The 23,628-nt window shown below is 39.6% G+C and overlaps 1 protein-coding gene across 1 annotated transcript in view; it reads left to right on the top strand.

Moving 5' to 3' along the window:
- LOC309386944 (cytosolic phospholipase A2 epsilon-like) overlaps positions 1-23,628 on the top strand; it is a gene marked incomplete at its 3' end in the record, with an annotated part of 47,096 nt that overhangs the window by 21,085 nt on the left and 2,383 nt on the right. The window contains exons 6-19 of the mRNA XM_081942931.1: positions 2,065-2,105; positions 3,571-3,613; positions 5,292-5,364; positions 6,666-6,829; positions 6,956-7,051; positions 10,957-10,994; positions 12,209-12,344; positions 14,021-14,157; positions 16,326-16,551; positions 17,259-17,373; positions 18,203-18,340; positions 19,300-19,407; positions 20,795-20,980; positions 21,270-21,436. Of these exons, the coding sequence (XP_081799057.1) occupies positions 2,065-2,105; positions 3,571-3,613; positions 5,292-5,364; positions 6,666-6,829; positions 6,956-7,051; positions 10,957-10,994; positions 12,209-12,344; positions 14,021-14,157; positions 16,326-16,551; positions 17,259-17,373; positions 18,203-18,340; positions 19,300-19,407; positions 20,795-20,980; positions 21,270-21,436 (1,668 nt within the window). The remainder of the gene's footprint in view (positions 1-2,064; positions 2,106-3,570; positions 3,614-5,291; positions 5,365-6,665; positions 6,830-6,955; positions 7,052-10,956; positions 10,995-12,208; positions 12,345-14,020; positions 14,158-16,325; positions 16,552-17,258; positions 17,374-18,202; positions 18,341-19,299; positions 19,408-20,794; positions 20,981-21,269; positions 21,437-23,628) is intronic.

The following is a 23,628-nucleotide window of genomic DNA, read 5'->3' as shown; positions in this document are numbered from 1 at the left end:
CCGTAGTCACTTCCAGGTTGCTCGTAAGGCCGGTTTTAGCCCTCCGGAGTCATCAGGGGGGCAAAAACGACCCTACAAACAAACCGGAAGTCACTTCCAGTTTGCCCTTAGGGCCTGTTTTCTGCACTCCGGAGGCTTCAGGGAAGTTCCTGAATCTTCTGGAAGGCCTCCGGGAGGGGGCAGAGGAGGCTGTTTTCACCCTCCCCAGGCTCCTATAAAGCCTCTGAAGCCTGGGGAGGGTGAAAAAAGCATGCCAAAAATGGGGTCGTGCTGGTCGTGTGCGCATGCATGCTGGGGTCGTGCGCAAAGCATTATGGGTGTGGCAGGCCCATGCACACACACCCTGCCCTCCCCCTGCTTTTGGCACGTGAGCCAAAAAAAGGTTTGCTATCACTGTCATACCCCATCATAACATGGGCAACTTTTAATAACCACAACCCAACAGATTACATGGATGCAACAAAACCACTTCCAGGGATGTAGTTACCCTGAAAATATGGAGCCACCTGAATAGAATCAGGGCAGGCCATGTGGGGAATGGCTAAGAGCCTGTAATGCCACTGTGATGGATTGTAACAAACTATAACAAACTATGAGACATATAATAAGTTCAAGAATATCTCCTCAGGAAATTTCAAAGCACCTGTCCACATCCTCACCAGAAGCAATTAGATGGTTAGCTTCCTCAGATATCAAATTATAACACCTATTCCATTGCAATTCTATAGCTCCATATTATGGTGATTTTATTATAGCTTTATATTAATCTAATACTTAGCTCCTGTATAGCATTGTCCACGTATCATTGGAGAGAGAGCAAGAGAGAGAAAGATTTCTGATGCTTTATTTAAACTAAACTTATATATCAGTGAGTGCATGACCTCTGTAGATGCCATGTGCTAAATAAATAAAAAATTCTTGTATTTGAATGGAAAATATCTGGACAAACATCTCAACAAAAAGATGCAGACAGACTGTCTCTCTCAATTCCTCTCTAGTGATTTTTTGGCCTTTATAGGCCAGTAGAGTGGACGAAAAAGTCCCTCAAAAACTGGATCTTTTGAGGAGACATGAGACAATGTAAAACATTTGGATTGTCTGGCACAGGGGTCAGTAATCTGCAGCTCTGGAGCAGCATGTGGCTGTTTCAACTCTCTGCTGAAAAAGGACATCGTTCTAGGAGGAGACTCTATAGTGGGGGAACCGGACTTCTAGTCAGCAGAGGAAAAAGAACACTATGCTAGGAGGGGACTCCATGGTGGAGGAACTGGATTTCCAGTCGGCTCCAGAATTGAATGGGAAGCTTCCGGTTAGGACCTTTGTGTATCTTTGGGTGTTTAAGGTTGCCGACCCCTGGTCTGTCATAATTCCAAATGTCTAAATATCTATGGAGATTCTCAGTCATCCAGATCATGGTTATCCCAAAGGCGCTTTTTGAAGAGGCAACTGGACTTTCTGTTTTTTCTTTGAAACTGAAGAAGCTTCTTGGATGAGAAGCGGAACATCTTCAAAGAAAAACAGAAAGTCCAGTTGCCTCTTGAAAAAAGCACCTATGTAATTGAATGCTATATTATATAGGTTTTTGGACTGGTTCAGAATGATTCTTCCACTCTGACTCAGTCTGCCAAAAGCACAATGTCTACTTTGACCTTAAGTCTTAAGTGAGGTTTTTTTTTTAATTTTCTATGAAAACCACAACATCAACTAAAGTTGTTCTTACATGTTGACTGAAATTTAATCAAGACCAGAATCTGTTGCTTTAAGAACTGGGTTTAATTAATTAGCTATTTGATTACAGCAAATATTTAGTTTGAATATTGAATTTTGCTAAACAGTTGATCTAATTATTAGTAAGCCATTAACTATGCAGATAAAGGGAAACAACAATGCTGTTCTAAAGAAGAGTACTGAATGTACTTGTGTACATTCATGTGTCTTTTTAAGCAAGCATATCTTTTTACTGAAAGAAAATGGGACTTGAGAAAAATTTTCATGTGATAGGTGAAGGGAGGTTACTGGTTACTTGCCAAAGGTCTATCTTATGTGTTACATTTTAATTTTCAGGAAAATGAAGAAATGGAAGTTGAATTTACTTTGGAGAATATGTGAGTAACCCAAATAACATTGAAATAAGTTGTTGGAAAAGTCCATAACAATATAAATGCAATATTGTATAAATAGCAGAACCACTCATTTTTTTTTCACTTGCTGTCCATAAAAAAATCAAAATCATGTCATTCAAATAATAATTCTTCTTTGGCCCAGTAAGTGAAGAAATGAAAACAATTGTCACAGAGTGAAGTGATTGTTTCTTGCATAACAACTGCATGAATCTCAATTCAAATCCAAGTTTTAGACATTAGCTTTCTCTATTATGGTTCCTGCAAATTGGGGAGGAAATCAGAAAACAACCTTGTTAAAGTTTGCTTGCTTGCTTGCTTTCAGCTCTTGTACAGACCTTAAAGAGCAGCAACCATGGAACAGCATGAACTCTCGTTGGATCACAAGTTGTCCAATTCCTACAATATTTAATGTCTCATCTCACTAATGCCTCTGTAAGATTCAAGAGTATTCTAAAATTTAGTAAGGGAGGAGCAATCCTTGTATCTTGGGTCAATAAAAGGGCCATCACCAAGAAGCCTTGAGTTCAAGATCCCTGAAGATATTTTCTTGACAGAAGAATACTTAGCAAGACTTCTTGCCCTGAACTCATTGGATAGGTACATATATTCCAAATAGAGCAAGTGATGCCAGAGTCATTCAAGACCTAACTCTATTTTAAAGGAGACAACCAGCACCTTGAATAGCCTCTGGAAGTTAACTGGCAGCCATTGAAGTTCCTGCTAAAATATGCACATGGACAAACTTCAGCACACCTATAACTAACCAGGCTGTCACACCCTAGACCAGCTGCAGTCTCAGAATAGCTTTCAGTGACAGCCGCGGATATGGAGGATTACAATAATTCAGATGGAAAATGATAAAAGCAAGAACTGTCAGCATTTTTTTCTATGGCAGCTGGTGCACCTAATATCATTATATTAAACCTCGTGACCACACCTCCACCTGTTGTTCTTGTCAAAGAGGATTCTCAAACCATGAATGATGTCCATCCAGAGGAGGGCAACCTATTTAAAATTAAAGATGGAGTCAAGAGTCAATTGGCTTCAAAACCCACATTCATTCATTCATCTTTCTGGGAGTAAGCTTTGATGGTTTTCCCTACCCAGACTCTAACAGCCTTCAAACACCAAGGCAGGATTTCAGTACCAGGTCTTTACAGGAATGGCTTTGAATGATGCTTCTTTTTCCCCTTGAGTTGAATCTTCTGGAAGATTTTAATTAGTAGGAGTCAGAATTCATGGGAACTAATTTAACCAGTGCCTGACTTATAGCTGCTTGGCAAACTGGAATGTGTATTACTGTGAATCGTGAAAGCATTGATATTAAGAAATACAATTTTCCTTCAAATATATAGGCTAATGTAGCTGTAACTGCTAAGCTATATCTCATGTTGAATCATTGTGTCTTCTTAAATTGTAATGTTATATCCATATTTCTGTTTTCTAGAGAGGGTCCACTTGAAACAATAACTACAAATGGAGCAGTGGTGGTAATTTTTATTTATATATTTGTTTCTTTAATCCTTCATTTTCCAATTAGAAAAATGTGAACCTGCTCCACCAAGGATTGTGCAATCTTTGGTTGGCCAAGAGTCTCCTTTGTTATTGAAAAACACGCCTTCTCCACTTTCCTAAAAGTAGGCAGAGTCCAGAAAGGAAATGAGTGACAGCAAGATAAAAATGAAACTTGATTAAATTTAATTACAAGAAAACAAATTACAGCAATTGACATGATTATGGAATTCCTCATCAGGCATTGGTTGATCCATATACTTTGTAATTTACATTTTCTGATGCATTAAAATTATAAATTGTAGAGGGCATTTCAGTGGCATAGTTAAATTCATAACGTCTACATGAGAATTTGAATTGGCTTGCCACATGAATTGATTCAATCCTTCATTAAAATGCCCACATCTCTTTATACATTAATAAACAAAAGGTTGAAATTTCCTGTGCACATGGATACAGATTAAAACAGAAGAGGCACATCCTGTTAAATATTGGGCTTATGGAGATATCTGAAGCAATGCTTAGTTTTAATGAAGGATGGAGCAAAGTACTTCCTCAAAGATCTTCTGGACCTTCTGCTTGCTCTTCTACAGCCATGAGATGTTGGTTAGCTGTCACTTTTACATAGATAATCGTCATTTCATCAAAACTAGACCTGTAGTTGTATTTGCTGAATAAACATTAAGTGGAAGTAGAACCATAGCTTTCTGGTAGCCACCTATGGTTTAATCCAGCCTCTGCTGGTATAAGTCACTACAGAGTTTTGTCTATTATAGTTAATGGTTGTCCAAGCATGATATTCAACAGGAATTCCTATGGCTAACCAATTTATTCCTAGGGATGCTAATTTCAGAACTTGTTCATGGGTACTTATATGTGTCGTCTATGTTATTTAGTATAGTCTACTAACAAATTCAATGGGACGTGGTGGCTCAGTAGCTAAGAAACGGAGTTTGTCAGTCAGAAAGGTCAGTGATTCCGCAGTTTGAATCCCTAGTGCTGTGTAACAGGGTGAGCTCCCATTACTTGTCCTAGCTTCTGCCAACCTAGCAATTCGAAAGCATGTAAAAATGCAAGTAGAAAAATAGGAACAACCTTGGTGGGAAGGTAACAGTGTTCCATATGCCTTCGGCATTTAGTCATGCTGGCCACATGACCATGGACACGTCTTCCGGCAGTGCTGGCTCTTTGGCTTTGAAACTGAAATGAGCACCACCCCTTAGAGTCAGGAATGACTAGCGCATATGTGCAAGGGGAACCTTTACCTTTACTAAGAAATTAATGGTTCCAATTAATCAGACTGCTCATCTATGTAATATGTGAATAGGAAACTGCAGCTCTGCTTATGAGAGCAGATAATATTTTAAAAAGGAGATTTTGAGGATAATGTTGGGCACTTAATAGGTAAAAGCCGGCCTTTACAAAGCAGGCCTCTACCAGCAACATCTAATTCCAAACCATTTCCTCTTCAGTTTATATATGTCATAATTGCTTGCTAATTAATTTATAAACTTGGCATGACTACATAGTATCATTTAGCTGGTTAAAGCATTACATCAGAACAAAATCTACAGCATTTGGTCTAGGAAATAAAGTTCACTGCTTATACAACTTTCTCAGAAATGGAAAATGTGAAAAAATTCCTTTTTGTTTCAGTGTCGTGAAATCTGCTGCTTGGAGTTTCAGGTAGACAGGAAGAAGCGGAAGAAAAAGAAAAAGCATACTAAACGTGAGGCTATATTGCGTTACAGTATTTATAAACAAATTACTATAGGTTCAGGTATTTCATTCCCAAGGTTTTATGTAAAAGTGCTGGAATTTCTATTCAGGCATTTGTTGAGCCCGATTACGCTATTGCTGTATTCAGAGCACTGGACTCTGAATATCTGAAATGCCCAGAGTGAAAAGGTAGGCTAGGTCAGGTCAAATTCAATCTCAAGAATTTATACCCAAGCAAGAAAATTATTTTCCTTTCAAATTCATTTTTTTGAAATATTGATAATTTTATGTTTATTGTAGTATCTCAAAATTGAGTGTGTCTAGTTTAATGAAAAAAAGGACTAGGGGTCACATGATAGCAATGTTCCAATATCCAAAGGGCTGCCACAAAGGAGAGGCGCTCAACCAGAGGTGGGTTGCAGAACCGGCAGCGATCCAGGCCTGATGCACACACACCCGAACTGGTTCCCTCACTGCCGCTTGGACACCGCCATTTTGAATTTTAGTAACTGCACATGCGCAGTTCACTGTAAATTGTTCTGTGCATGCATGCAGAACAATTTACATTGTAGAGTGCACGCGTGCACACACACGTTGCACACAAGGGTGCGAACCAGCTGTAATGCCGGCAGCAACCCACCGCTGCTCTCAAACTATTCTCCAAAGCACCTGAAGTCAGGACAAGAAGCAATGAGTGGAAACTAATCAAGGAGAGAAGCAACCTAGAACTAAGGAGAAATTTCCTGACAGTTAGAACAAGTAATCAGTGGAACAGCTTGCCTCCAGAAGTTGTGAATGCCCCAACACTGGAAGTCTTTAAGAAGAGATTGGACAACCATTTGTCTGAAATGGTATAGGGTTTTCCACTCTGTCATTCTATTAAAATGGAACTGAGTCAAAATAATAAAATAGCCAGGAATAGAAATTTGCATGACTAAAATGTACATTGCTCAAGATCAGCATAAATCCAATCATATTTTGGAAAGAAGCATGGCCATGAGGGAATTTCAAAGCATTCTAGCTTTATTTGGTTGAGAAATAAGGTTGATTTCTATGGACCTCTCTCTGGGAGTAAGCCACACTGATCGCAAGCTGCTGCAAATATATACATATTTATATCACAATATTTATATCCTTTATTTATACATATCCAGACCATGTTTTCCAGCAATGTTCAAAGCAATCAATGGGTGTTTTTTTTAAAAAAAAAAGGGAAGATTGTAATTAATTACAATTCATGTCTATAGGTGGCGTTGATATTAATTTGCATACTACTTTTGTTTTTACTTTACACTCTCTTTTTAGAACAAGATGTCAAATGTACATTGAAAGGATCCTTTGAAGAAACTCAAAACATTTCATTAACTTCTGCCAACCAGCTGCAATGCACTGAACCTTCCTTTTTCCACTATGCCAAGTACAATCCAGCAGAACTAGATATTCCTCTTCCAGGAAAGAGATCGTTTCTCTCTTTTGTATGTCATAGCTGAGCATGGTAGTAATCTAGATAATTTTGTGTAGTCATTTTGTCAGGAGGGGTATTTAAAAAATAAGCAACTTTTGTTTTGTTTTGTTTTTTAAAAAAACATCTTTATTTCCAGTGCTCTTGTATGTCGTATGGAATTGGTGCTGCCAAAACCAGAAACTTGACCTTGCCTGTACATTCATTTCCCTTAAATCAGGAAATAATCAAAGAGGTGAGTACATGTCTAAGTTTCAGGGGTTTTTTCCCTTTTTTTTAAGGGTCCTTCAATAAATTTCCCAGGGAGCAAATAAAATAGTATGCAACTGAATCATTTCCTGGCATATTAAAGTTAGCAAACCTCAAGTTTACTTTGAATTATCCTCCGGTAATTTCCATGCCCTTCCTAATTTTGTACCATTATACCCAACATGTTTACCCCTGCAGTTATTTTCCCTTGAATGAAAATAGCATGACACAGCTCTTACCGTATGATATCATAATGAATGTAAATCAGGTTTCATCAGAGATTCAAGATACTCTTCCATGGGAAAAAAAAATAAGTCAAACATTCCTACCCTAACGCCTCTCCTCCCCAATAAAAACCAGTAAGGAATAACTAAAAATGCAGAAATAAGTTACTAGTCTGGCTGATGTAGCACAGTAAGGAGTAAAATGGAATTCATACGGAAGTCGTCAACTTTGAGGGGGACATATTTGGAATTTTGAGAGCAGTTTATGGCACTTTCACATAATGCTAGAGTGGATGTGGCCAATCACAAAATATGCATATGTTAATATTGTTTCATGTTTCATTTTTAAAATAGTCTTCAAGAGACTAGTTGTGGTATGTTTCCTTACCTGACCTATGTTCAAAGGGCTGACACAATTCTTAAATGCTTCACCACTCTCTAATGAGACAGGCATCCAACCTTTTGATTGTGAAGATGGTATCAGGTCCATAACCCAGCAAAAAAAAAAAAACACCTTGCTGAAGTATTGTTGCAACATCAACAGCAAGCGGATATACTGTACGAATAACAAACTTGCCCAATGCCATGATATAACTAACATATTTGGGACAAAGCTTGCCTAGGCCATAAGTGATTCAACAACCTATTGGCCAACTAATATTCCTTTGCTGTGATGGAGTTTGACGGAGAAATTTGAAGGAACTCTGGTTGTTTTTTATGTTGAGTCAACCAGTAGAATTTCCTACAGATTGTCCCAGAGTGATTTTTGTTATGAAGCTGCTAAGAGAAAGAGTAACCAAGTGACCCATACTTCTCACAATCACTATTACAAGATAATTACTAGCAAAAATTTAGAGCTGACAATTTAGCTCTACATTTGACAATTTACAGTAGCTAGGAGAAAGCCCCAAATCAAGAAACTCAGAAGATGAAATGGAGCAACTACTGAACATGTAAAGTACATAATAGATTTTCAATACTATGCCAGAGATGTGGGATGAAACGATCTGGCTCCAATTGAGGAGGACTTTTGAGTATTTCCTGATGAGCTAACAGATGAATTGATGAAGCAAGGCCTACCAGAAAAAACTGTTCTCTTTTATATGTATTATCACTTTAATTTGGATGCCTCCTCCCATGGAGTCAGGCAACTTGCAAATTAGAATAAATCAATCTCAAAAGAGTCAATAGCACCATCTATAAACCTTCCATTCTTATCCAGCTATCTCTCCAACACAATGCTTTGAATTCCTTCTCAGTGAAGAAGAGTTTGAGATAGAAATGCAAGTTAACCTCCCTTGATTTTGTTTGGAATCAGAGAGGGTAGAGGGAAACTATCAGAGTTACATGATTCTGCTATTATATCCTACAATGATCAAGTAGATTCACAATAGTATTTGTGTGCCATTTAAAGATTGCATCGATGATATTTTTAATTCTGCTCCCTCTGCCAGAGGCTCCTCATTTAGCCTTTTTCACTCACTTCCCAAACAATTATTTTATTTCCATCAAACTCACTCTGCATTTTCTCTCCCTCTTTTTATCTTAAGCATTCCTTGATCTCTTCAACTATATTCCTTGTAACTACAGTAATTTGTTCTCTCTTTATACACATTATACAAAACCTTATCTTCATCCCAAATAATCATCCTCTTAGATGAATTTTACTTATCCCAGTCTTTTACTTCATCATTTCACCAAGCATTTCTCCTACTTCATATGTGCTGATGCATTGCATTCAACACATTTGAAAAACCAACATTTTAAGGATTACAATTAACTACATTTCCTTAACATTTTCGTATCTCATGACTTTAATTCCTTTGGCTTTGTATTTCCTACTCCTTACTTCTTGCTTTCCCTGAAAGGGAATAATATAATTACTATGTATGCAAAGAAACTCAAAATTAAAAGTAAATAGGAGAGGAAACTTGACAGATGCCAAATAACATATCAGCAGACACATTATCTTCCTGGATGCCATGCTGACAATTCAAGGCCTAATATATTGTTTGACTATAGTGCTGAGTTGTATGATACCAACCAACTATATTTTAAATTGTTATACATAACCCATGGCTTATGACTGATCTAAAAGACAAGTTTATCCAAAGTTGGTCATTTCCCATTGGAAGAAATGCTTGATGTCATCTTTTAGTCACCTTATCCTGTAAGGAAGGCAATTTCCACCTATCTCTCCCTACAACATGTTCGAAGTAGTATTTTCTGACATGCCAGCATAAATGGTGCTGTCTGGTTCACTTTCTCTGTTTCATTTCAAACATGAAATCTTTTGACTACTGTGCAGTACAAGGATAACCCTCCCATCTACATAACAGTTACTCTCTCTGTAGCCTTTTCTATATATAAAAAAATCACTGCTTGGAAAATGAAACAGTGGATCTTTCATAATATTGTATATTGCTCGGTTTTAGTGTTCAGCGCATACTGAGTCATAATACTGGTATCTTTTTAGTTAAGCAATAGAAGAGGCACCAAGGGGCACAATTGTTGGGCTGTGCTTGGGGCTTTATTGACATTAATCAGTCCCTGGTTCTAGCCACTAAAATGGAAAAAACAGATTGAATGCAGTATGTTATTAATTGATACCAACAGCAACTATACCCCCAAAACAAAATTTGTGCCACAAATATGGGATATGTATAAATCTCCTGCTTGAACAGGAGCTCAGTCTAGAAGACTTCCAAGCTCCCTTCCAACTGATACTGATACAATGTCGATATTGCTGCTGATTGCTAGTCCCAATGTGTATGCACTCTTCAGTGCTTTAATTTTTCACATTTAAGAAAAGCCATTGTATTCCAGTTGAAAGTTCAGTTCCATGAAACTAATACTGTCATTACATGAGTCACTTTTTTAATGGCTTGTGGTTCTAAAAACTGAGTACATTAATAGTTTGTAATAGCTTTTCAGTAAAAGTAGGGAGTGCACCTGACATCCTCTCCTGTGTAGGCAACATTTAGGCAAGTTTCCTAGGGGTTGAAATATCACACCCATCCTCTCAGTATATTCTTTTCTCTATTGGGGAAAAACGTATATGATAATATCACAAAACAGCTGTGGCATGTCAATCCTAAGGGCAAAATAGCGCTGTTTATATACCATACACTACAGGGATAAGTTAATATTAACTTAATAGTAACCCACAAATTTAATTGGTTGGGTTTTGGCTTTGCCAGCTATTAAGACCTCAGGTTACCTATGAATCAGGCTACTACAATATGATTTATTCAAGAAACCATGGATGGAAAAAAAGTGGCTTTGCCAGAATTATATGTGAACTCAGCAACAGTGAGTTAGTGAAGAAACTTCTATAGAAAAATGTCTAAAACAGGGAGAAAGAGCTGCTCTTATTTATCCTCACTGACAATCCTCCATGGCATTTCACAAAAATTTGTGAGATTTTAAAAAACCTAGATGCAACTAGTATCTCCATGATGTTGTGAATTCAATTATTAGGAAGGGCTGACAGATACCCAAACATCTGTATAGTTTTAATACCCTGTCTTTCATTTTAACATTGGTAAAATGTTACAAGCCTCGTCTACAATACATATTATTTTTTCTCATCTTTGTAAAAAATGTAGGGAGATTTCAATAAAGATAGAATTAATAGTAATTAGTTCTGTGCATTTTTGATTTTCAGGATAAAGAATTTAATTTACACTTCAAAACACAGAACTGGTAAGATGCTTTTCCTGCCCTCTATAAATTTATCTACTGATGCTCTGGATGTTTTTAAAATAAACTCTCCCAGGAGTCAACCTGGTGACTACATGAACATATCCATGTTGTTCTCTTGTCATCATTACAGAATTAATTTGCCATCTGTTTCAGTGGTGGGTTGCCAATTTTTTACTACCGGTTCGGGTGCACTCCTGTCCGACTGCACAAAAGTGTCCAGGTGGGTGGGCGGAGCCTTCCGCCTCCTCAACTACTGGTTCGCCTGATCCAGGCCGAACCGGGAGCAACTCACCTCCGATCTGTTTCTGTCTTATTCTATTTATTTGACTTTCCAGTGCTGATACCTTCTGGGTGGTTTCCTATCCAAGTAATAATCAGGTCTAGCCTTGCTTAGTTTTTAAGATCTGCCCGAGATGACCGGGTGTTCTCATCTGCTGGACAGTTTAAGAACGTATTTCCAAAAATATGTTTGCTATCAACAGTGTGATCCCCAATTAACAGCTTTTCACTGCAGTTTGCTAATAAAAAGGGTTTAGTTTTATTGAATTTGTTCCTAAGGTTGAGAATTATAAGTATCTGTCAAGATTGCACTCTACTGTCTACTTCCGGGGTGTAGGTGGAAGGACGTCTTCTTGCTAATGAACCTAACTTTCTAAACTTAGGATAGAATGGCTTTGGAGTTTTCATCCTCTGAGGATGTGGGTATGATGTAGCAAGATAAATATCTTGGTTTCAATTGTTGTGACCAAAATCCAATATCACGCCATTACATCAGTCGAAGGAGTGTACATTTTTTAGGAGGAATGCTATTGCATTAAGAGTATTTCTGCCTATTTCCATATGAAATCCCAGCATGATTCATGGTCACAATGCTGCAGCAGAAAAGTTTGCATAAGAAGGGATCTGGGCCGGGCTGTAGCTTTTTGCAGAGCAGTGTGGAATATATTCCTGTGTAACTGGGATCTATTTATGGAGTAAACATCCTTCTAACATAAGTTATGATCCAGGATAAATATTTGTGGGGTCCTTGATGCTCTCTGAGCTTGCTTGTTTTCTTGCAGATGTTTCATTGTCCAAATGCACTAATGATGTTACCTAGTTTGGGTGATGAAATGTCTACAAGAAAACAAGCAAGCTCACAGTGCCTCAAGGACCACTCATTTCAGTCCTGAGCTACAAATATTCTTCTCCATTGACAAATCTTTGTGTTCCAGCACATCAGACCTGGATGTACGCTTAGGGTTTGATCTTTGTCCAGAAGAAAAGGCTTTCCTGAAAAAACGGAAGAAAGTGACTGCTGCTGCTTTCAAAAATATTCTCCAGCTTGAGGATGATCTGGAGGAAGATGAGGTTAAGAATTCAGTTTTTATATGATGGAAATTCTTCTGTGAGCAGTTTACTCATTGGGAAACAAACAGGTTACTGTGTTTAATGCTTGCAACTTTCAAGAGTCTTTTCTTTAAATGCACTGAAGCTGTCACATGCAGTTTCATGTCCTTGCTTAACTCATTCTGAGTTTTCTTTTTCTTCATGTCTGGGCTATTTATAACAGACCCCCTCCCTTATTATTGCCAACGCAGAGAGGTGATGTCAGGCCTCATTCAGACTCAGGCCTGATTTAATAATAATAATAATAATAATAATAATAATAATAATAATAATAATAATAATAATAATAATAATAATAATAATAATAATAATAATAATAATAATAATAATAATTTGAATTTATTTGCCGCTCCCTTTCCAGGCAGGACTCGGGGCGGCGTACAATGGAACATATAGAACATAACACATGTGTACAAACACATAAACATACATATATACAAAGACTCCATGTTCAAACCAGAAGGTCAGAAAGGTCAGAAAGGGTTAAAGATCCAGAGAATAGTTCTGTGTTACTATCTTACTATCGTTCTACACAACTTCATAATCAGGCTAACTTTATTAGTCTTGTAACAGTAAGAGACACACAGCCCCATTATTTTTCTTCAGGTTCTTGGATGAACTACATCATTCCAAAGCATGAGACATTCTTTAACAAGAATGTACAGCCTATATTAGTTCAGCCTACATCCCTTCCTCGATTTTTTTAAAGTAAAATGTTTGAGCCCAAACCATTTGGTGAAGCTGTGGTCACAGCAGGAATCCTGGCAAGCTGTATGATGCCCATATGCACCATACATTTGGCATTCCTGCTCTACATCTCGACTTCATAGAGTTATTAGCATAGCATAAGATGATCTGTCAGCTTCTCCCATTACAGATACCCTGTTTCCCTGAAAATAAACACTCCCCTGTAAATAAGCCCTCCCCTGAAAATATTGCAACACAGCAGCAGCCATGAGGTGACCACGCTCGCCACCTCCTGCACCTCAAAAATAATAAAACCTCCCCCAAAATAAGCCTAATCACTTATTTCGGGGGTCAAAAGAAAATAAGACCCTATCTTATTTTGGGGAAAACACAGTAGTCCTCCACTTACAACAGCACTGAAAAAAGTGACTTATGGCTGTTTTTCACACTTACAACCATTGCAGCATCCCGTGGTTACATGGTCAAAATTCAGATGATTAGTAACTGACTTATATTTATGACGGCTGCAGTGTTCTGGGGTCAAGTGATCCCTTTTTGTGACCTTTTGATAAATAAAGTCAATGAGTAAGCCAGATTCACATAACAAGCATGTTACTAACTTAACAACTGCAATGATTCACTTAACAAGTGTGGCAAGAAAGGTCGTAAAATGGGGCAAAACTCACTTAACAAATGTTTCATTAGAAACATACATTTTCAATTGTGGTCGTGACTTGAGGACTACCTGTAATAGATTTTTTTTTCATCTCTGAGCCCCTAGACAGCCTTCTTTTGAATAAGGATTCTGCCAGGTTCTCTAAGTATGTCAGGTCCCTGAGCATGTTTCATAGGAATATCTATTTAAAATGTTGTGATTGAAAAGTGTAGGTATCTCACAGTGATTATATATTTATTATTTTGATGAACAATTGTGTTTTCCCTGTGTTCAGGTGCCAGTGGTGGCAATCATGACAACAGGTGGTGGGATCAGAGCACTTACGGCGATGTATGCTCACCTACTGACATTGCAGGAATTAGGTGTTTTGGACTGTGTGTCCTATCTCACCGGATTGTCTGGCACAACATGGTAAGCCTCATGTAATCCAGTGAGATGTTCCTGAAATAATAAGATGAAATTTTATTAACGTTCTTCACTGGAGGTTTTTAAGAAGAGATTGGACAGCCATTTGTTCAGAATGCGTCTCCTGCGTGAGCAGAAGGTTTATTATTATTAAAGGTTAGGTTTATTAAATTTATAAACCGCCCCCTCTCCCCGAAGGGACTCGGGGCGGTGTACAGACAATAAATACATAATAGACAACAAAACAAAACACAAAACCCCAGACAATATAATTTAACACAGTCTGTACAGTAACCATAAACTAACTGATAATTAAAACCAATTAAAAACCAATTAAAATACCCCATAATTTAAAAATTTAAAATGCCATCCAGGAAGGTCAGGATTAGATTATACTTATACTTATAGTTGCGATTGGGCCAGGCCAGCTAATTGGAACAAGTGGGTCTTGAGTTTCTTACGGAAGGAGCGGAGATCAGTAGTAGTTCTAATATCGGGGGGGAAGTCGTTCCAGAGGGTTGGGCCTGTCACAGAGAAGGCCCTACTCCTGGGCACCGCCCACCCGCATTGCTTAGCGGATGGTACCCGGAGGAGTCCCTCTCTGTGTGAGCGAATTGGTCGCAGGGATGTGTGGAGTAGGATGCGATCCCGCAGATAACTAGGTCCTGAGCCATGGAGCGCTTTAAAGGTGATAATCAACACCTTGAAACGCACCCGAAAAGCCACAGGCAGCCAGTGCAGCTCGCGTAGGAGCGGTGTTACATGGGCGTACCTAGTACTCCCCATAATTGTCCGCGCGGCTGCATTCTGGACCAGCTGCAGCCTTCGGGTGCATCTCAAGGGGAGCCCCATGTAGAGAGCATTGCAGTAATCAAGGCGGGAAGTCACCAGGGCATGAGTGACTGTGCGAAGGGCGTCCCGCTCTAGTAGGGGGCGCAATTGGCACACCAGGCGAACCTGGTGGAATGCCCCCCTGGCCACGGCCGTCACATGGTCATCCAGCGAGAAGGTTGGCCTAGAAAACTTCCAAGGTCCCTTCCAACTCTGTTATTCTGGAATTCTGCAAGTTATAATGAGATAAGGCAGATTTTGTATAAGAGACATTGCGGTAGCATTTATTCATTGATGCAATGGATACAAAACAGTCTGCAACGTAATTAAAATCAGGAGGCACAAATCTACTGCATATTGCTGTAGAATCGGTATCATTTGCAAGAAAGGTCACAAGGAGGTAAGGTCAAGCTACATACTGTTGTGGCCCAACAGCGGCTGGCTGAGCTGTTGGTGGAATCTGACAGCGCTGAACACTATGGGACTGCCTTGGAGGCTGAGGAAGACTAGAGAGGCCTGTTGGCCACCAGGTGGCATCTGAATCAGAGGAGCAGTGAGGAAGAACAGAGGGAGACTGTCCCTGAGGTACGTATGCATAGGGCTGTGAGGAGGAGGGAGCAGCTTTGGAAAAAGGGTCACAGAAGAAATAGGAACAGGTGGCAACTGATTGGCCCCTCCTGGAGAGCTTATAGGTGGGGCAACGGGAGGGGAATTTTCAGGAAGCAACAATTTACTGATCCAGCCGTAGAGAAAGATTGGGAGAATTTCGTGAGTTCAAGACTTGTTTCATAGAGATAGCTTTCTGGGCTCCCAGCCAAGGGGTTGCTTATCTCCCTCCTTAGTTGTAGCAGACAGCAAAGTCTGCATCCATATATATTCTAGAGGCTTGGGACAGAACACATACCAGGAGAAATGCCAGGTCCACATGCGAAAACAAGTAGGCATGTGAAATGATTGTTTCTCCTTCATTGGAGGACTTTAGACTGACAAATATTCAAAGTAGGTTAAATTGAGCAAAGTGCCTGCTGTCAAAGCTGCTGTAGAACAGTGGTTCTCAAAGTGTAATCTGCAGATGCTTTCACGGGGTGCCCAAAGTCAAATAAATATTTACACATTTCTCAGCTTTAATTTCTAATACCATAAATTTCAGTAGCTATCACACATATACTACAAATCAAAGCTTTAAGAGTGCAAAGGGTTCCTGAGACCAAAACGTCTGACCAAAACTGAGCAGGAGGGTGGATCAGATGACCTCTGAGATCCCTTCCATTCCTCTGAATGTGATTCGTAGGTTTATGTTTCGCTTCTTTTCAGTTCCTAAATGTGCCTGTGTTCCTTTCCAGGACCATGTCACACTTGTATCAGGATCCCAACTGGTCCCAAAATGATTTAGAAAAGCCACTTGGGGATGTGCAAAAGCACGTGACAAAAAACAAGTTTGTGGCCAGTTTTGCCCCAGAAAAGTTGAAGTACTACGCAAAGGAACTGTGGCAACGTTATCAAGAAGGGTACTATGTATCTTTCACAGATCTATGGGGATTGATCATTGAAGCGCTGCTACACAGTGAGGTATTATACTTTTTAAAACTTTTTTTTTTAAATGAATGCTTGGTTCATGTTAAATTTGATTAACCAGTGGTTTGACCAACAGATTTATTATATTTGTATTGTTGATTATAGCAGCAGCACTTAGACTAATATACTGCTTCACAGTGCGTTACAGTCCTCTCTAAGCGGTTTACAGGGTCCGTATATTGCCCCCAACAATCTGGGTCCTCATTTTACTGACCTCAGAAGGATGAAAGGGTGAGTCAACCTTGAACCGGTCAGGATCAAACTCCAGACTGTGGGCAGAGTTAGCCTGAAATATTGCATTGTAACCACTGGGCCACCAGGGCTCTATTATGTAGAACCTCTTTATGCGGAATAATCATTAACAGGGCTATACATCTGCTGTGATTACTTCTGCCAAATTATACATTTCAAGCTTCTAAAAAAATGAATGTTAATAATATAAGTGCAGTTCCAGTTCAGAAAACTTACTATATCCTTAAATCTTATTCACTTTGAATTATGTGTCTGCATTTCAGTATAATTTAATCCAATTTTTGCATGAACAAATTAATTGAAAATTATTTTAAATATTCTAGTATGTTATGAAATATTTGGTGGGCTTCAGTTCAAAGAAGCACCTCAATGAAGTTTTAAATGCTAAGTGAGCTTTTTATGTGTTTAGCAGCTACAATAACTATGTTCTTGTTTCTCTCACAAACAAGGAAACCCCTCATAAACTTTCAGATCAGCAGCAGGCCCTATCTGATGGACAGAATCCTCTACCCATATATCTTTGCCTCAATGTGAAAGAGAAACTAAGTAATCGAGGGTTCAGAGGTAATTGTAACTTGCGCTTACATTTGGAGATATACATACATAACCAAGAGCTACAAATATTTGATTCAGAAATAATTAGCCCTAGGAAAGAAGCAATGGCAAACTACTTCTGAAGAAACCTTACCAGGAAAACTTCAGAGCCTTGTCAAGACTGACTCAAAGGCACCAAAGATGAATAAATAAGTAAATAGTCACATGAGAGTCAATAAATTTAAAAGCAGGTTTGCAGATTTTAAATAGAAGCCTAGATGGTTGAAGAAGTTTGGATGATGCCAAAGTCCCTCACTGCAAGGTGGGGAAAAAGTTCCACTTATAAAGTAAGACGTCCCCTATATAAGGTGCTTTAAAAAGTTCATTAGGCATTGGTCAACCCACTGATTGCATTTGTTCTCTAAATCAAATATTCCAGGAATGGCTATCATGTATTTGGATACTAAGGATCTAGAATACTTGACTCTCTTCAGTTTGTTTCAACAGAAAGGCATAGAATTAAACCACAAAGCTCTTTTTTTCCCCAGGATCCCCATCTCCCAGCCCATGCAAACTTCCCCGGCCCTGATCAGCATGTTCTAGCAAAGCTTGAAAATGTAGAATTGCCCACCAATTGTTTACTCCTTATCAATACTTAGGATTGCTTCTCTCCAGTTCTCTGATGTATGGCATGTGTTAAAGATAACCCCTGTTAAATGTATACATTGAATACGGTCATAGACTTATATCACGATGGACAGATACTTAAACCTATTAAATAAATAATTAAAAACATAATATAAACTGTTAATATGAATAACATTTTTGGGATAGTATGCTTTTATGTCTCTGTTTTTAGAATGGTTGGAATTCACACCATATGAAGTTGGATTCCAAAAATATGGTGCCTACATTCGTGCTGAAGACTTTGGTAGCAAATTCTTCATGGGTCGTTTGATGAAGAAGATCCCCGAATCACGTACCTGCTTTTTAGAAGGTAACCGACACTTTTAGCTTGCACATCGAGTACCAAACAAACAAATTTTCTCATCAAAATGTATTGAGTACCAAATTTGACAAGTTTCAGAGCAGTCGAGTAATAAGGTATGACTGTAACAGGTTATATCCATGATTTTTTAAATTTGTAAATAATATATTTTGCACACATCTCAAATATCAATTTATATTTTCTTAATTTTGTTATACTTTAAGATACACAATGATGACAGGCTTTAAATAGAATCCATCCATTGTTTAGCACATTTCAATTGGTTATGATACACAACCATTTCATTATATAGTATCTTCAGTGTTTGGTTGTTTGGAATAAGCAGCATCCTGTATTCTTGGGTGCAGCAAAAATACACTATACTGTAATTGAAAATAAAAGTTTTCATTTCTCATGGAAAAGCAATTAAATCTCACAAAACTAGGTGCTACTTGTAAATGATGATTACATACCGTATTACTTGATCTGTTCTGATTTACAAGAATGGAGTTGTATGTGTATAAAAACATATATTTATTTTTGTAATTAATGAGTAAAAGAACTGCCTAACAAATTCAAGGAGTAATTTATGCAGTACTATGCAGTATTCTAGGGAGTAAAACCCTGCCTGAGGCACAGATCAGTTCACAGCTGAAGTGTAAGTCCCTGCCCTACTGCCCCCATTTACTTGTATTCATTTACGTTGTTTATGTCCATATTCATACTTATACCTGCTATCCTGTATATTTTTGACAAACTAATAAACAAACAAACAAACAAACAAACCAAAACATTCTGGGTTAATCCTTAAAATGACATGGCAGCGTACATAACCATGACCAAATTATTGTCCTGCTATAAAATATAACAATTATATTATGAAACAATAAAGTAGAAAAGGAAAGTAATCATTTAATCACAATTGTTTTTAAGATCTCACAAAAGCAATCCTGTCTTTGCTCTTGCAGGAATCTGGAGTAGTGTGTTTTCTGTGAACATTATGGATGGCTGGTTCCTGGCTACCAATTCAGAAGATTTTTGGCAGATCTGGACACGAGACAGAATAACTGAAATTGGTAAGATGCTTTTAGATCTTCTCCTACTTTGTTCGATAATATGGGCTGAGGCTATTTATATCCCTCCTGTATTTTTATCTGGTAAATATTTTATAGTTTAAGATACTGGTACAAATACCCAGAATTAATAATAATTGTAAGAAATCCATTATCATTCTGGTATCAGGACTGAAACTGCCTTGACTTCTGGTGGGGAAACAGAAAAGGCAAGATTTGATCCAGTCCTGCTGGCCTTTTGATTGGTTTTCAAAACCACCAATCAAGTTATCTGTTTGAAATAGTCCTGGGAAGTCCCTTTCCTGTCATGTTGTGTTCCTTTTCTCAGGTAGTAACAGTGTTCTCTACACTCCCTTTGTATAAAATACATTACAAGGTCTATGGGAAAACAAATGTTTTATTTGCAGAAGGTCCCCACTTCAGTCCCCGAGGCTTTCAGTGCAATTGAAAAAATGTAAGAGAATAGTTATCAGTAGCTGCCAAAAATAGCATTAGATGGGCCAGCACTTTCAGTATGTGTCACTTAGTGTCATTTAGATAAAATGGGCAATGTACAAATTTAATAAATAAATGCAGCTGTTTTCTATGGGTTTCACGTTGGGGGTGGCTGTTAGTTTAATATCAGAACTCACTTCCCACTGTTCATCCCACTCCCTATCTCCCCATCTTTTAGCTATTGTATTTTATATACTTTTGTAGCATTTTATTTATATAGTTTTATTTTTAATATTGTAAGCCCCCAGAGTTACCCTGTGCTAAGATGAGTGGCCAATACATTGAATAAATAAATTTCACACCTACAGATCAGACAGGGGTTGTTGTTGTTGTTGTTTTTTGTTTCATAGAAACACAAAACTTTGGTGATGCAGGTGGTATAGGAAAAATCTTTTTCCCCTGCATACAAATATCATAGCTCATCAAGATCGCATTGCTGAAAGCAAAACGCTAAATTATACCTGTGCAGTATTCTGCTTCTTAAAAAAGTAAAACGGGAGTGTCACAGCTCCTTTGGGGCAATGAAACTCTTGTGTAAATTATTTTTGATTATTTAAAATTTGCCCAGACAAGAGAGAAAAGTGAACCAGCACAAAGTCCAGACGAAATGAGAAAAAGTAATTCATTTATCACTAGACTGTGATGTTTCTCTTTGTCGTGTGTGTGTGTGTGTCCCCGCATGCACATAATGGCTATATATTGAGTGTTGAATGCAATAACATTTCATTTTAACGTAAGCTGATTAGTGTACATTTAAAATGACAATAAAGATTCTATTCTATTCTATTCCATTCCATTCCATTCACATTTCAAGTGTCCCATACCAATAGGTTATTATAGGTATGGCCATGAAAAAAACCCTGCATGCACTTAATGTACATTTTTTTATCTGCAGAAGAGCTTATGTGCTGTCCAAAAGCAAATAAACTCCCTGTTCGGGTTCAGTATCCTCCAGGAAGCCTTGCCAGCGTTTTGCAAGATGTTATTATGTGGCGACCTGCTGTGTCTTTGGTCCCCAATTTTCTGAGAGGTTGTCCAATGCACAACGACTATTTAGAGAGTGGATTTGCAAACTGGAAAGGTATAGTTTTCTTTTAATTAAAGGTCTTTTTGAAGAGCTTGTACTCCAATGATACTCTTAGTATGTACTGGAGACTTTGCTGTTTGTTTACAAAAGCTAGATTGATAGATGAAACCGATTCTTTTAACAAATTACTGAAAGGCAGATATTTGGAACAGAGATATCTAATTGTCCGCTGCATAGAAGAAAAATAACAGTATTGTCCCTCCTGAGCGGCAGTTACATGATTGTGTCTATTTTTAAAAACTTTTCTTAGGTCTGTTTTTAACCTTTAATATATTCCATTTAGATTGTGATCTTGACACTTTTCCTAACCAGCTAACTGGAGCTGAAGAGCATCTGTATCTGGTGGATAATGCATTTGCCCTCGATACCAGCTATCCCCCACTTATGAGGCCGGAGAGAAAAGTGGACATCTTCATACATTTAAATTATAGCTCCGGTTCACAATTGCGGGTGAGAAACATGACACTCCATTCTCAGCAATTGTGCTAATAAGTCCTGTTGTTTTCTGATGCGAAGAGGAAGTTGACTGTCAAAACTCAGTTTTCTCTTCAGCAGGAATCTTATTCTTGCAGCTGCTTCCTCTTCTACCACATGACATTTCTCACATGAAAGTGAGAAACTAATTAAAGTAAACTTTCAGCACTGTTGACAGATGCACTATCAATTGGGCCAATTAACTTACTGAAACCTTTATTTGACACCTTTATTTGCCGCCAATAAATAAGAAATGTTGCCTTTGTTGCTAATCTTATGGAATCACAGTTTAAGCTATGTTAGTTTCTTGACTTCTAGTGCCCTCTTTTGTCCTCTGGTTTATACAACACACAAATAAAATTCTGGGATTGAAGAAAGGCCCAACAAAGTTGCAATTTAAAGGATGATAACTGGCTCAGAAAATGATTGAATGTTAAATCAATGCATCTTTTCCTCCAATTATTGTGTTCTTCGTGTTACATGAGGAACCACCTACTTCCCATATTATCTGCCCAGCTCTTTTGGTTTGACAGGGATGATGTGCTATGCATCCCTTTGACTAAACAGTGCCATCTATCAGGATTCCAAGAGCACACCTCTATTGCAAGGCCTGCCCTCTGAAATGAGCTTCTCCCTGAGATCTGGTTTGCTGACCCGCGCTCGGTCGGAGGACCTAGTGGCCGCCTGGAATATGGCGGTGGCTGGGGCCTTGGACCGGGTTGCGCCTTTGCTACCTCTCCTGCGGCAGCGATCCGCCCGAGCACCTTGGTACACCGAGGAGCTGAGGGCGATGAAGCGCCATAGGAGACGTCTAGAGAGCAGGTGGAGGTCCTCACGCTCCGAGTCTGACCGAACACAGGTAAGATCCTATTTACGGACCTACCTTGTGGCATTGAGAGCGGCCAAACGTAGACATTGTGCCGCTCTTATTGCGTCCGCGGATAACCGCCCTGCCGCCCTGTTTAGGGTGACCCGCTCCCTCCTATCACAGGGGGCGCGGGTGGCGCCCTTGCAGGGTAGAGCAGAGGAGTTTGGGGAATATCTGCAGGACAAAGTCGCTCAGATCCAGAGCGGATGGGCCCCCTCCAGTGGCCCGGATGAGCCGTCAACAGTGAGTCTTGTAAGACCACTCTGGGAGGAGTTTGACTCTGTTGCCCCCGAGGATTTGGACAGGTTGCGTGGACGGCTGCGGCCCACCACATGTTTAATGGACCTGTGTTCCTCCTGGCTGGTACTGGCATCCTGGGAGGTGACATGAGGCTGGCTTCTGGGCCTGGTGAACGCTTCATTGGGTGAGGGATCCTTACCAACTGCCTTGAAAGAGGCGGTGGTGAGGCCCTTACTCAAGAGGCCTTCACTGGACCCAATGGAGCTGGCTAATTATCGTCCAGTCTCCAACCTTCCTTTTTTAGCGAAGGTTGTTGAGAATGTGGTGGCGCAGCAATTTCCGCGACACCTTGACGAATCCGAATATCTAGACCCACGCCAGTCCGGCTTCCGACCCGGACACAGCACAGAGACAGCCTTGGTCGCGCTGGTTGATGATCTCTGGAGGGCCAGAGATAGAGGTTGCTCCTCTATCCTGGTCCTATTAGATCTCTCAGCGGCTTTTGATACCATCGACCATGGTATCCTATTGCGCCGGCTGGAGGGGATGGGGGTCGGAGGCACCGTTTTATGGTGGTTCGGCTCCTACCTCTCCGACCGGTCGCAATGTGTGTTGACGGGGGGCAGAGGTCGACCTGAGGTCACTCACTTGTGGGGTGCCACAGGGGTCGGTCCTCTCGCCTCTCCTGTTCAACACATATGTGAAGCCGCTGGGTGAGATCATCCGTGGTTTTGGGGTTGAGTATCACCTCTACGCTGATGATACTCAGCTGTACGTTTCAACCCCAAACCACCCCAGTGAGGCTGTCGAAGTGATGTCCCGGTGTTTGGAAGCCGTCGGGGTCTGGATGGGGGACAACAGACTCAAACTCAACCCCTCCAAGACTGAGTGGCTGTGGCTACCGGCACCTCGGTGCAGTCAGCTAATTCCAACGCTGGCCATAGGGGGCGAGCAGCTGCCCCCTGTGAACGGGCGCGCAATTTGGGCGTCCTCCTAGATGCCCGGCTGTCAATGGATGATCATGTGGCAGCCGTGGCAAGGGGGGCGTTCCACCAGGTTC

The sequence above is a fragment of the Natrix helvetica genome (genome assembly GCF_964273705.1).
Source record: "Natrix helvetica genome assembly, chromosome: 1".
NCBI classification, from domain to species: Eukaryota; Metazoa; Chordata; class Lepidosauria; order Squamata; family Natricidae; genus Natrix; species Natrix helvetica.
The sequence above is the reverse complement of the archived record's forward strand: the minus strand, read 5'-3'. Positions and strand labels throughout refer to the sequence as shown.